Source organism: Puma concolor, chromosome E4, assembly GCF_028749965.1.
Source record: "Puma concolor isolate L17-30 chromosome E4, mPumCon1.1.hap2, whole genome shotgun sequence".
Lineage (NCBI taxonomy): Eukaryota > Metazoa > Chordata > Mammalia > Carnivora > Felidae > Puma > Puma concolor.
The window spans coordinates 14,478,075-14,490,926 of NC_141683.1; the positions used below are offsets into that span (position 1 = coordinate 14,478,075).

Genomic DNA, 12,852 nt, shown 5'->3' on the forward strand with positions numbered 1-12,852 from the left:
TCTGTAATCATGATCATGTAAACACTGATACTGATTTATCTAAAAATAGATGGAAATGGAGATGAAAAGAATACAGGAGTTAAATCCTCATTTACCATATTATGTGAAAGTGATTTAAAAGATCAAATAAGTATATAGTTTAGAAACAGTTGGTGTAAAAAAATAACTGAAAGAAAAATGTGGTTAAAACTAGGAATCTAGTAAGGATATGGCAAAGCAATTCTTTTATCTATTATAAACATTTGGTGATAGGCAATATATCTAATAATATGCATGTATTATGTTGATATATTTTCCTTTTTCCTTTAAAAAGGTAAAGTAAGTTTTTTTTTAAAAAAGGTAAGTCGTGGGGTGCCTGGGTGGCTCAGTCAGTTAAGCGCCTGACTCTTGATCTCAGCTCAGGTCATGATCTCACAGTTTGTGGGACTGAGCCCTGCACTGGGTTCTGTGCTGGCAGCATGGAGCCTGCTTGGGATTCTCTCTCCCTCTCTCTCTTCCCCTCTCCTGCTTGTGCTCTCTTTCTCTCTCTCTCTCTCAAAATGAGTAAATAAAACATTAAAAAAGAGATGTTATGCATTCATTTATTTCATCTTTCCCAACTTTGTACTATGTTCTATTCTTTGCTTTTCCTTCCAGCTCTCTGAAAGATAATTTTTAGCCATGATTTAAGGCACTGATGATTTAGATTGTACTCAGCAATTAGTGTTTCTATAAATTTATTTATTTGATTTGATTTGATTTTAGAGAGAGAAAGAATGCGAGGGAAGAGGGAAAGAGAGAGAATCTTAAGCAGGCTCAGTGCAGAGCCTGATGCAAGACTTTATCCCACGACCCTGGTATTATGACCTGAGTCAAAATCAAGAGTGGGAAGGTCAACCAACTGAGCCACCCAGGCGCCCCTCTATAATTCCTTAAAATACACAAGCTAGTTTAAAATGTTTATTTACTTTGACTTAAAAAAAGCCTAATATAAAATTGAATGCTTTTTTATAACATTATAGGGAATTACATGTTTACAAACATTTGCTTTTTCTTTCTACTTTGTCCTTCATGATAATAGCTGTTATTTGTTGAGTGTCAAATATATGATCAGTGTTTCATGTACTGTGTGCCTCACAGAAATGCTGCAAAGTAAAGACTGCTGCTCCAATGTGCAGATGAAGAAACCTAATTTCTGTAAGATTAAGTCACTCGCTCAAGTTCACACTACTAGAAAGTGGCATGACTAATCCACATCAATCTGATTCCAAAGTCAATGTTCCTAACTACTCAGTTCTTAAACTTGTTTCCCTACAGCTTTCATGAGGTACCCAAGAGCAATGGAAACCTATGTCTAAACAAAAACTTGTGTATAAAGGTTCATAGCATCATTATTTATGATAGTCAAAAAGTGGAAACAACTCAAATGTCCATCGAGTGATAAATGGATAAGTAATATGTGGTTTTTCCATAGAATGATATATTAATTAGCAAGGAAAAGAAAGGTAGTATTGTTATATGCAACAAAAGAGATGAACCTTGAAAACATCAGGCTAAGTGAAAGAAACCAGTCAAAAAAAAAAAAAAAAAAAAAAAACCACACTGTGAGATTCAATTTATATGAAATGAGCACAAACGCAAGTCTCTAGAGGTAACACATAGATTAGGGCTGAGCGGGGTTGGGAAAAATGCGGAGGTGACTGCTAAAGGGCACAGGATTTCTTTTTAAGATAATAAAAATGTTTTAAATTGATTGTGGTGATAGTTGCACAATTTTGTGAATAAACTAAGCACTAAGGAACATTGCACTTTAAATGGATAAACAGAATGGGATATTAATTGGATCTCAATAAAGCTATTACAAAAAAAATCAAAATAAATATATGCTTTAAAAAAAAACCTCCCATGATACTTTAAAAGATAGGAAAGAATAACAGCCATGAAAATCTTTGTAGCCAAACCATGCTGTACAAAATCAACATGCTGAAAGATTTTGATTCACTTTGATGAATGACAAATTAACGTTCAAAACAGTGCTATTGTTGCAGAGTGTTAACCACCAAAATCTACCTTGAAGAATTAAAATTGGGGAAATATATTACTCCTAGCTTAAATTTCTGTCCAAAAAAAGTCAGTATTCTGTAATTCAAGCTAATAATGTTTTATTAATGCTACCAATCTGTAACTCTGTAGCTAATTTTTAACTTCATTCTATAATTTTCTTACTCATAATCTGGGGCAAGTTTTTGTATATCAGGCTAGATATTACAAAGGAACATGTCTGCCAATTTCAAATTAATCAATTTCATTTATCTTTGTGATGTCTGCTCTTAGTTACAAAAATATATTTTTGTATACTTTAACATAAATTTTTTTACTATTAACTATATAATAAAAAATTTCTAGTAATAAAACAGCAGATAAACTAGAGGTAAGCCTAATGTTGTCTGATATTCTACATAATTCAAATCAAGCATATTCTGATGTAGGGGCACCAAGGTGGCTCAGTTGGTTAAAGATCCGACTTCAGCTCAGGTCGTGATATCAGTTTGTGGGTTCAAGCCCCATGTTGGGCTCTGTGCGGACAGCTCAGAGCCTGGAGCCTGCTTTGGATTCTGTGTCTCCCTTGCTCTCTGCCCCTCCCCCACTCACACTTTGTCTCTCTCTCTCTCTGTCTGTCTCTTTCAAAAATAAACAAACATTAAAAATATTCTGATGTAAAATACATTTTATTAACTTTTGTTCTATAAATTTTACCCCACCCAAAGATAGAGGAATGCACTAGATCTTTTATTTTCTTTTAGAAAACCCAGAAACTATACATTTTAATCCTTGATGGTATGAGAAATCAGGATACATCATAATTGCTCTGATACAATATTAAAGTTGAAATATAATCTTGAAAAGACATCACTTAAAAATACTGCCGTAAGTAAATGGTAGGGTAACTTTTGTCCAAGGCAAAATGCTGAAAATTAACATGTTTATTGAACAAATTCTATATGCAAGGCACAGTGTGGAAAGCATGCTGTAAGAGGGTCTCTAACAATCCCCACTCTTGTGTTCATCCCTTTGTGTAATCCCCACCCTGTAAGTGTAGGATGGACCCAGTCTCTTGCTTCCCATGAAGAGAATACAGCTGATGAGACGTCACATCTGATATTAGGTTATCAAAAGAATGTGGCTTCTGTCTTCATGTTTTCTTGTGTCTTCTTGTTCACTTGCCAATTCCCATGTTATCAGCTGCCCTACAGGGAAGCCCATTTGGCAAGAAACCAAGGGACGCCAGTGCAACAGCCGGAATAGTTGAGGCCCGTGTGACTGAGGATTGTCCCCAGCTGAGCTCTTGTATGACTGACAGCTTGACTGCAGAATCACAAGAGACTTGAGCCCTGGCCAGGAGCCCTTCCCAGACTCCTGGCTGACAGAATGATGAGCTAATAAGTGTGCATTAGTTTAAGCTACTTTACATGTAATTTGTTATGCAGAAAAAGGTAACTAGAGGCCTGATTCTAATTATTTTCAATGAAAAAAAGAACAAAAAACTGTGAAGAAATAATCCAAACAAATATATCATATGTTCTTCTATGAGAAGGAAAAGAATACTATCTCTATAAAATTAATGACCCTGATGATGCTTTTAATACTCACCAGGCTACTTAAATATAACTATTGTGAAAAATACAATCAAACATGAGTGGCAACACACACATATAATCATTCTGCCGCTGTTCTTAAAAGGGACATCTACTCTGATGTTCTCAGAAAAGCAGTCAAACTCTTCAATATGGCCTAAAACGCCCTGTTATGGTGTGGTTCCTGCTCAACTGTCTGGATTTATCTTTAGCTGATCCTTCTCTCATCTTCCACGCATCAACCTCAGTGACATTTCCTGTGCTAATGTCCTAATTTCTACACAACCTTCAGGGTTCAGCTTCACAGCCTCTGAGAGATGTCCCTAACCCCTAGGCTCCCCCTCCTACTCTGACCCACACTAGTCACTTTTGCCTTAGATGTTCCTCTTCTGTGCTTCCTCTATGGTACCCTATAGCTTACTTTCGTTGTATGTATAAAACTGCATATGTAACAGAAAGGAAATAAATTGTGATTTATTTTAGAAAGTTAACTGTATATTTCCAATTTTGAGATAGGAGCAAATTTATCTCTACCCATTCCTCTCTTAAACTTCCTTAAGAAAAGAAAGGCAATAAGAAAATAAAAGGAAACCCTATCATCGGTAAAATCAGAAACACTTAAGGGTAATATATATGAAGAAGGGCCACCAAGAGGAGTGAAAATTCAACCAGAATTAGAGATGTCATGGAGACAAGATACCTCAAGATGCAGATTTCAGACTGAGACTGCCAGATGCAAAATTTGTAAAAATAGGTGGCATACTCTGAGGAGGAAAAACAGTAATGCCCTCCTTGCTCATAAGAAGATTGTAGAGCAAAACTTGACTGTGGCAGATTTCCTAAACCACCCGCGGGAGTGGCTGAGGAAGTAGGACTAAATGAGGAAATGCACAGGAATGCTATCTTGGCTGCAGACCTCTAAGAAAGAGTAGAGTATGAAAGCAGTAAGGGGTCCTACAACTGACCAACACTGCCAAAACAAACAACAAAAACTAAACCAGTTCACATAAATAGAGACACATGCATGCTATCTGCAGGGCTATACTCTGAGCCAAGGAGGCCTCCTAACACCCCAGAGCACTCCTTTGGCCCAAGGAGACCTCCTAACACCCCCAGAGCACTCTTTGGCCCTTCCCCAACACCCCATTCCACAACCCTAGAAATTTCCTCAAAGGGGTGTCTTTTTGCATGTTAGTGTGATGACTAATGAATGCTAATGAGGATGGGGACTAGCTACCAGGGGAACCAATCATGTGATTAGAAGATTGGGACTTTTAGCTCCACCCCTCTGCCTCTGTGGAGGGGCTCTGTGGAGAGGCTCCACCTCTCCTCTGTGGAGGGGAGAAGGGTTAGAAGTTTGAGTTGATCATTAATGGTCAAAGATCTAATCGAGCTTCCTTTTAAGAAAGATTCCATAAAAATTCCTCAATTTATAGAGATTTTCTGGGTTGCTGAACACACGGAGGTACCAGAGGGATGGCCGGTCCGCCCCATCTTTGCACTATGCATCTCTTCCACCGTTTCCGAGTTGTATCCTTTTATAATAAGCCAGTTTTCCTGAGTTCTTGAGCAGTTCTAGCAAATGACTGATCTCAGGAGGAGGTCCTATGGATCTCTGATTTGTAGCCTAGTTGGACAGGAGTTGTGGGTAACCTGGGGACATACCACTGGCAATTGACATCTGCAGTTTGGGTGGGATGGGGAATGAGAGTCTTGTGGGACTGAGCCCTTAGCCTGGGGATCCGATGCTATCACCAGAGAAGTCATTTTACTTTTTGTTTTTAATGTTTATTTATTTTTGAGAGAGAGAGAAAGACACAGAGTGTGAGCAGGGGAGGGTCAGAGAGAGAGGGAGGCACAGAATCCGAAGCAGGCTCCAGGCTCTGAGGTGCCAGCACAAAGTCCAACGTGGGGCTCCGACTCACAAACAGCGAGATCATGACCTGAGCCAAAGTTAGCTGCTTAACCGACTGAGCCACCCAGGCACCCCCCTCCACCCCCCCCCCCCCCCCCCGATAATGGAGTTAAATTGCAGGACACTTAACTGGTGTCTGAGATTGCCTGGCATGGAAAACCCACACATTTGGTGACTAGAAGTATTGAGCATTGAGTAGACAGGAAACAGGGTAGTATTTTTCCTTTTCAAACGCCATGCCATATGGTCACACAGTTCATCTAATATAGCAAAACCCTGATAACAGTACCTGTAAATTATAACACGAGAAAGAAAATTATAACTAATCATACATACAAAAGTGAATATAAGTATCCTATATAAAATACTGATATAATTACTAATAAATAAAAAGAATAGCAATGGCTTAAAGATATTCCTAGCACACAATGATGGTTTAATATGAGTATATCTCCTCTGTTCCTCCCAGTTCAACAGACAGCTCCGTATTCTTGTGCAGTGCCAGTCACACTCCTGACACACAGTGGTGAAGGTCCCAGTAAACAGATTTGGCCATATTTGGTGCCTGGCCATACGGCTGCTTTTAACTCTGGCAAAGTGGATACAGTTGCCATCAGCGACACCTTCATTGACCTCAACCTACATGATCTACCTGTTCCAGTATGAGTCCACCCATAGCAAATTCAGTGGCACAGCCAAGGCTGAGAATGAGAAACTTGTTATCAATGGAAAAAAGCCAATCTCTACCTTCCAGGAACAAGATCCTGCCAACATCAAAAGGGGTGATGCTGGTGCTAAATACATCGTAGTGTCTATTACTACATAGTAGTGTCTTCATTACTATGGAGAAGGTGGGGGCTTGAAGGGTGGAGCCAAGAGGGCCATTTTCTCTGCTGATGTCCCCATGTTTGTGATTGGCATGAACTACGATAAATATGTCAGCAATGCCTCCTGCACCACCAACCGTGTGACCCTCTGGCCAAGGTCATCTGTGGCACTGTGGAGTAATTCATGACCACAGTCTGCACCATCACTGCCACCCAGGAGGCTGTAGGTGGCCCCTCGGCCCCTCTGGGAAGCTGTGGTGTAATGGCCAAGGAGCCCTCCAGAACATTATCCTTGCTTCTATTGGCTCCGCCAAGATTGTGGGTAAGGTCATCCCGGAGCTGAATGGGAAGCCCACTGGCATGGCCTTCTGTGTCCTCACCCCATAAGTGTCAGTCATGTATCTAACCTGTCGCCTGGAGAATGCAAATACAATGACACCAAGAAGGCATCTGAGGGCCCCCTCAAGGGCTTCCTGGGCTACAATGAGGACCAGGTTGTCTCCTGCAACTTTAACTGTCACACTCACTCTTCCACCTTTGATGCAGGGGCTGGCATTGCCCTCAGTGAAAACTCTGTTAAACTCATTTTCAGGTACAATGATGAATTTGGCTATAGCAACCAGATAGTGAACATTATGGTCCATAGGGCCTCCAAGGAACAAGAGTCCTCTGGACCAGCAGCCCCAGTGAGAGCATAAGAGGAAGAGAGAGACCTTCAAGTGCCGGGGAGTCTTTGCCCCAGCTCATCCCCCAGTACGTGACAATCTCTCACCCTCTGTGCTGTTTTCATCCCAGACCCCCTGAGGAAGAGGAAGGGCTTTAAGAGTCCTGCCATATCATGTAAATTACATCAATAAGTTACACTGTAACCGGCCAACAGTTTTATTTATTAAGAAAAATACACTTTATAACATGTCAAAAGGTCAGAAAGGAAAAACTTCATATATAATTATATTAGCAGATAATGCAAAAGCATTTGCTACATCCAGCTTTCTATTCTCACTTAAAAACTCAGAGAGGTAGAAAAGAGAGCAAGTCTGTAATATGGTAAAGAATATCAGACTAAAGCTAATTGTCAGCACTGATACACCAGATTCCTTGGTAACTAAAGATATACACAGTAAAACCAGGAAGAAAATAAGGATTAATGGAAATACTTGTCCAAAAGGAAACATAGGCCTTTTCAAAACCCGCTTTCGCTTATTTGTCTCTTTGAGGACCTTCTCCTACTCAGTGATGGGACTAGGGTGAGGTAAGAGAGGCCTCTCCAGTGTAAAATTTAAGGATGCCCTCTTGGTTGTACAAGTGCAGTGCTGGCATTTGCATGACCCTGCCAGTAAGCACCTCTTCAGTTTTTGTGCCTTAAGAGCCTTCCTTGTCTTATCTTAGTCCTAGCCCTGCTCGAATTCCCTCTCTTGCATATTCTGCCAGCTCTTCCCCCCCCCCCCCCCCCCCCGACAGGCTCATGCCGTCCATTTGCAGAGAACCAGCCCATCTCTAGGACTTTGGATTTCTTAAGCAAGAAATTAAATAGCAGTCTGCTGTGGTCCACATGTTTCTGAGTTTTCCAACTTCTCCAACTGACCAAATCCTATTGCAACCCTCTCAAATCTTCTTCTTTTCCAAAGAAATCAACTTCACAAAGAGCCAACACTTAATCTCCAAAGACCAGATCCTCTTATATATACAACTTATCCCAATTTAAAAGTTGGAAAAATCAGTTTTCAGATATTTCTTATAATATATATAGCTTTAGGGTCTCAGGCAAAATCTTATTTTAACAATTTATTGTGCCACTGTTCTCTCCAGTTCAAAGAATTTTAAGAGTGCAGTAAGATAACGTATGTGAAAAAAATTAAATACGTAAATGGCAACTGTTATTAGTTACTCTTTCCTTCTTTATCTAAACATATTATAAGCTTATGGTCACCTACATGTTATTAGAATGGAGCATATTATAAGAGGAAAAAACTATATTTGAAGTTATATGAAAACTTAGAGTTTTGGTAAAGTTGATTGAATAATGTTACAATAGCTTTACTTTGCATAAATCTACAAAAAATATCATCCTATGACCTAAATCCAGGTGCTTTCTATGTGTTCAAAGAAGTAAAAGCTGACAGTAAAGCAGTCCATTTTAATTATGTTCCATGGTATTTTCTCCTTTGAGAGGTTAATTTCTTGCTATTGAACATATTCCTCAAAATCCATGTGAGGCTTATCATACTTAAATGTTCATCTATGCAATCATTTTACAGATAAATCCATCTCAAAATGAGATAACTTTACTGAAACTATTTTTCATAGAACCAAGATAGGCCTACTGTACACATAAATAATCTAATTTATAGTCAAGAGTACAATATATTTTAAAATACCAAAACAACAAATTTTTAAGATAAATAGAATCCTATATCTCTCCCTTATTAATAAATTTGTACCTAAAATATCACTGAGTTCTAGTAAGTATTTCTAAGTATGGTAATGATCAATATCTGTTAAGCAACCTTTCTAAAATTTTCACTAGTAGACCACTCACCTAATTGCATCATTGGTCTCTGAAACAGCCTTCAGGTACTCCTTCAAATAAAAATAATTAAAGCAGTATTTCCGAATTCGATAGCCTCGCCATCGCTTCTGAATCTATTGAAGTAAACAAAAATACACCTGTGAACATTTTTAGTGAAAACATTAACCGGTCTTCAAAATCAAGGTAATGATGGATGATACCTCACATCAAATAAAGTCTTAGGCTTTTCCAGTAGCATAACAGTATATATAGTTGCGAATGTAAATTGTATTCATAGATCGAGAATTCATATTCATAAAATATTGAGAAACAGAACACACTTATAGGTTATTATATTTTAAAACATTTATAATTTTTCACCAACACTATATGTAAAATTAACTACGAACAATTAAAAATTTGCTTTATTAATCTCTACCACTTCTATTTCCTGACCAAATGGATTGTTTAATTTTTCATAATCCACTGGCTTGAAGATCATATTTGGTCTCACTGAAATAAATTTTCACATGGTCTTTTAAAATTTCCAAAATCTTTAAACAAATTTTTTTCTTATATGTTCACCATGACATTTTAATACTTTTTAAACAATAACAACAACTAACATTTATGGAGTTTTTATTATATGTGAGGCATTATTCTAAGAGTTTTACTTGTATTTAGCCATTTAATCTTTAGAACACTCCTATGAGAAATACCTTATTTACAGATGAGGAAACTGCTAAAAAGAGAAGCTATATAACTTCCCCATAATAACATAGCCATTGGTGATGGATCCAGGAATTACATTAGGACTTCAGAGCCCATTCTCTAAACCATTACCGTATAGAACTGGGAACAAAGTGAAATGCAATTTTCAATAAATGAATATTTCTGTTGAAAATCCTAGGTTTTTTTCACATGAGAGGAGTATATGGGGGCTCTGAGAGAACACACTTAAGTCGGCTACTCGATGTCTTATTATGCTCTAGTAATCATGAAAATCAGCCTCCTTATATTTATTCTTTGCTAATATAATCTCTATTAAAAAAACTCAAAGCAAAAAAAAATAGTGCATAATCTTATTTTTGTGGAACGCACACACACACACACACACACACACACACACACACACACACACACAAAACACCTCAACTTCATCAAAGGAGAGAGGAAGAAGAAATAGCAAAAAAAAAAAAAAAAAAAAAAAAAAAAAATGTAAAAAAAATTACTTAACTCCATTCCTGAAAATTTTATGGCAGTTTACATGTACTTTTGAATTATTCAGATATTATGAGTGATTCTCTTTTTGGATATGAAGTCCTTCCAATGTTTTGCACAGTTAGCTAAACTAGGAACATACACCTTCTCTAAACATTGTTTTTTTTTTAATAGGAAAGGGTGCTTAATTTAGACATTCTACATTTGCCCATTGGGCTTTATCCCCCAGGCCTATGTTTTTTAAACTAAATATGTTGAGCTTAAATTTTTTTATAATTTGAATGCAGGATCTATACAAATAAACGGGAAAAATGTTTTACTTGAATTCTGTATTTTTCTGTGTTTTAAAACATGGCCATTTAAAGGGTATTTTACAACCTGAAATACAGAAAACTGAAAATTCTGAAGAACTACTTTAGTCAACCTCCCAGTATGAGAATGACTAAAATAATCGAAAACATGCAAAACAGCTTATTAAGAACAATGAAACCAGAGATAATAATTCTAGGAAATAGAACCAAGTAGAATAGCAAGCTAGTGTAACAATGTTATAAAATGTGTCCTTCCAAATATTTTTCAAATGATCTTAGTTTAGATGTTCATGAAATAAGAAAAATCAATTTTCCAAAGTTATATACTAATTTTAGAAACTATCTCCCTCTAATTTGACCAAAATTATATCACAGCTGACAACAAAAGATGAGGAATTGATACAAACTACTTTCCTAATTAAAAAGAATAATCAATTGGAATATGTACAAGTATATAAATCATACATGCAAATAAGTGAATATTTTCCTGGCTCATCTAATTTAATCATTACAGTATCATTCTGAGGTGGAGATTATTATTAGCCTCATTTGATAGAAGAGGACATTGATTCTTACGTTAAATAATTGCCTACAGTCATATAGCTAGTTGGATAGCTTCAAATATTTCACCATACTTTTATTGCATGTACAGTAATATCTGTATTAAAGAAGAGAACCGTTTCAAACAAAAGTACTGACACAAAATCCATCATCAGCAATAGAAGTGACTCAGGAAGAATGGGAAAATATTAGGATATCAAATAGTATTAAGGGAGGAACTACTTATAACATGAAAACACCATTAAATTCTAAATAAAATAAGATTAAATGTGCCAGAAAACATAAAAGATGCATGCTGGAGCACTGAGAAGGAAAAAGGAAAGCTGCTGATTTCTGATTAGATCACACTAGAGTGGTGGCTACCCATTCTGAGAAAAGAAGTCTGAAAGGACGAAAGTAAAATTGAAGCAAAAATCCATGCCAATAGGAAGGACACCTAAAGAGGCCAATGCCATGGGCTTCTTCCCACTTCAAAACAGGCAAACACTAGAAACAGTACCGAATACTTCCAGAGCGTCCACAGCTGCTGTGTTCTCAGGGGATTTTCTAATATCCAAACTCCTTACACCTCTACTCCAAGGCAGACTAAAATTCTCTTTCAAGACAAATCCTTTTACTCACAATTGGATATTAAAGTAAATACTGAGCAAGAGATGGTTAAGTCATCCACATTAAAGAATAGTCAATCAATATTTAAGTGGCTTTGTTAGAGGTAGTAGGTAAAAGTTGAAACTGGGTGTTTGACTGGTGAAGACACTGCCATCCATGAAGCGAAGGATCTAAAATTTATTGACCTCATGAATGCACCAGGTCTTATGTTAACTGCTCTAATTCTCATGATAACCTGGCGCGTGAGGCATAATCTTCATGTTAAAACTGAAGAAACTCAGGTTAAGTAACTTGATCAAGTTCACCTAACCAGTGAAAAGAATAAATGGCAAAGCCAGGACGTAAACCCAGCTCTGTCTTACACAGAAGCCCAGGCTCTTTTCACTGAAATATCTTATGGATGTACTATATAAAAAGGAAAAGTATGCGTACATGTTCTTTCATTTAGAAGACACCGATTTCCTATATCGTAAAGAGCCCAGTTTAACAATCACTAACTGACATAAGATAGAATACTGTGGAGATTCTACTACGCTTTCTATTCCAGGAACAAATGACATCTTCAATTTTACCTAAATTTCCTGTTGATATCCTAGTACTAGCGAATAAACTTCTAATTAAAAAAAAAAAAAAAAAAGTTCTTTGAGTAGGCAAGATGTTTTTCCATAACATTTCTTAATTTCAAGGTGAATGGGTTATGACTTCAAAAAAAAAAAAAAAAAAGAAGATGAAAAGCTAGTATTCATGTCCTTCAAAGTAATTACTAACTTTCAGAAGTGATTGGTATAAAACAATTATTGTCATTGATCAGCTCTGAATAGATAATTTTAAACAAAGTCATTGTGTGCTCAGCAGATTACAGCTTGTTAACGGGCAAGTTCTAAATGACCTCTTAAGCTAGTCAAATCAATGATGCATATTCCTCATTAAGTAACATCAAAATGTAAGTGGTTTTATAAATAATGTTTATTTTAAGCACTAAAACAAATGGCAAAACCTTGGTACACCAAAAGCCATCTGCTCATAGAAAAGATTTTCCCTCCATTGGTTTACTTTTATTCCTCAAAATTCATAGTAACTTTAACATTACCAAAAGAGAAAAATCACAATGTCTTCTCACCTAAAATTAAAATGAAGACATGGAAAACAAAATTTCTATTACTGATAATAACCTACCTAGTATTAATGCTCTAAATGTATACGAGAGCATACAAGTGGAACTCTTACTCATAATGATACTCGCATTTATTAGAATAGTCAACATTCTACATTATACCATGAGAAC

General features: G+C 36.9%; 1 protein-coding gene across 5 annotated transcripts in view; it reads right to left on the reverse strand.

Moving 5' to 3' along the window:
• The window catches only part of SPATA17 (spermatogenesis associated 17), a 228,127-nt gene that overhangs the window by 180,555 nt on the left and 34,720 nt on the right, over positions 1 to 12,852 (reverse strand). For 4 of the 5 annotated variants that reach the window (XM_086693317.1, XM_086693316.1, XM_086693318.1 and 1 more), the window contains 2 exons: positions 8,896 to 8,999; positions 5,660 to 5,818 (listed from right to left, as the gene is read on the reverse strand). In XM_086693317.1, coding sequence (XP_086549443.1) covers positions 5,660 to 5,818; positions 8,896 to 8,999 — 263 coding nt within the window. The remainder of the gene's footprint in view (positions 1 to 5,659; positions 5,819 to 8,895; positions 9,000 to 12,852) is intronic. The other variant, XM_086693319.1, reaches the window with a different exon arrangement.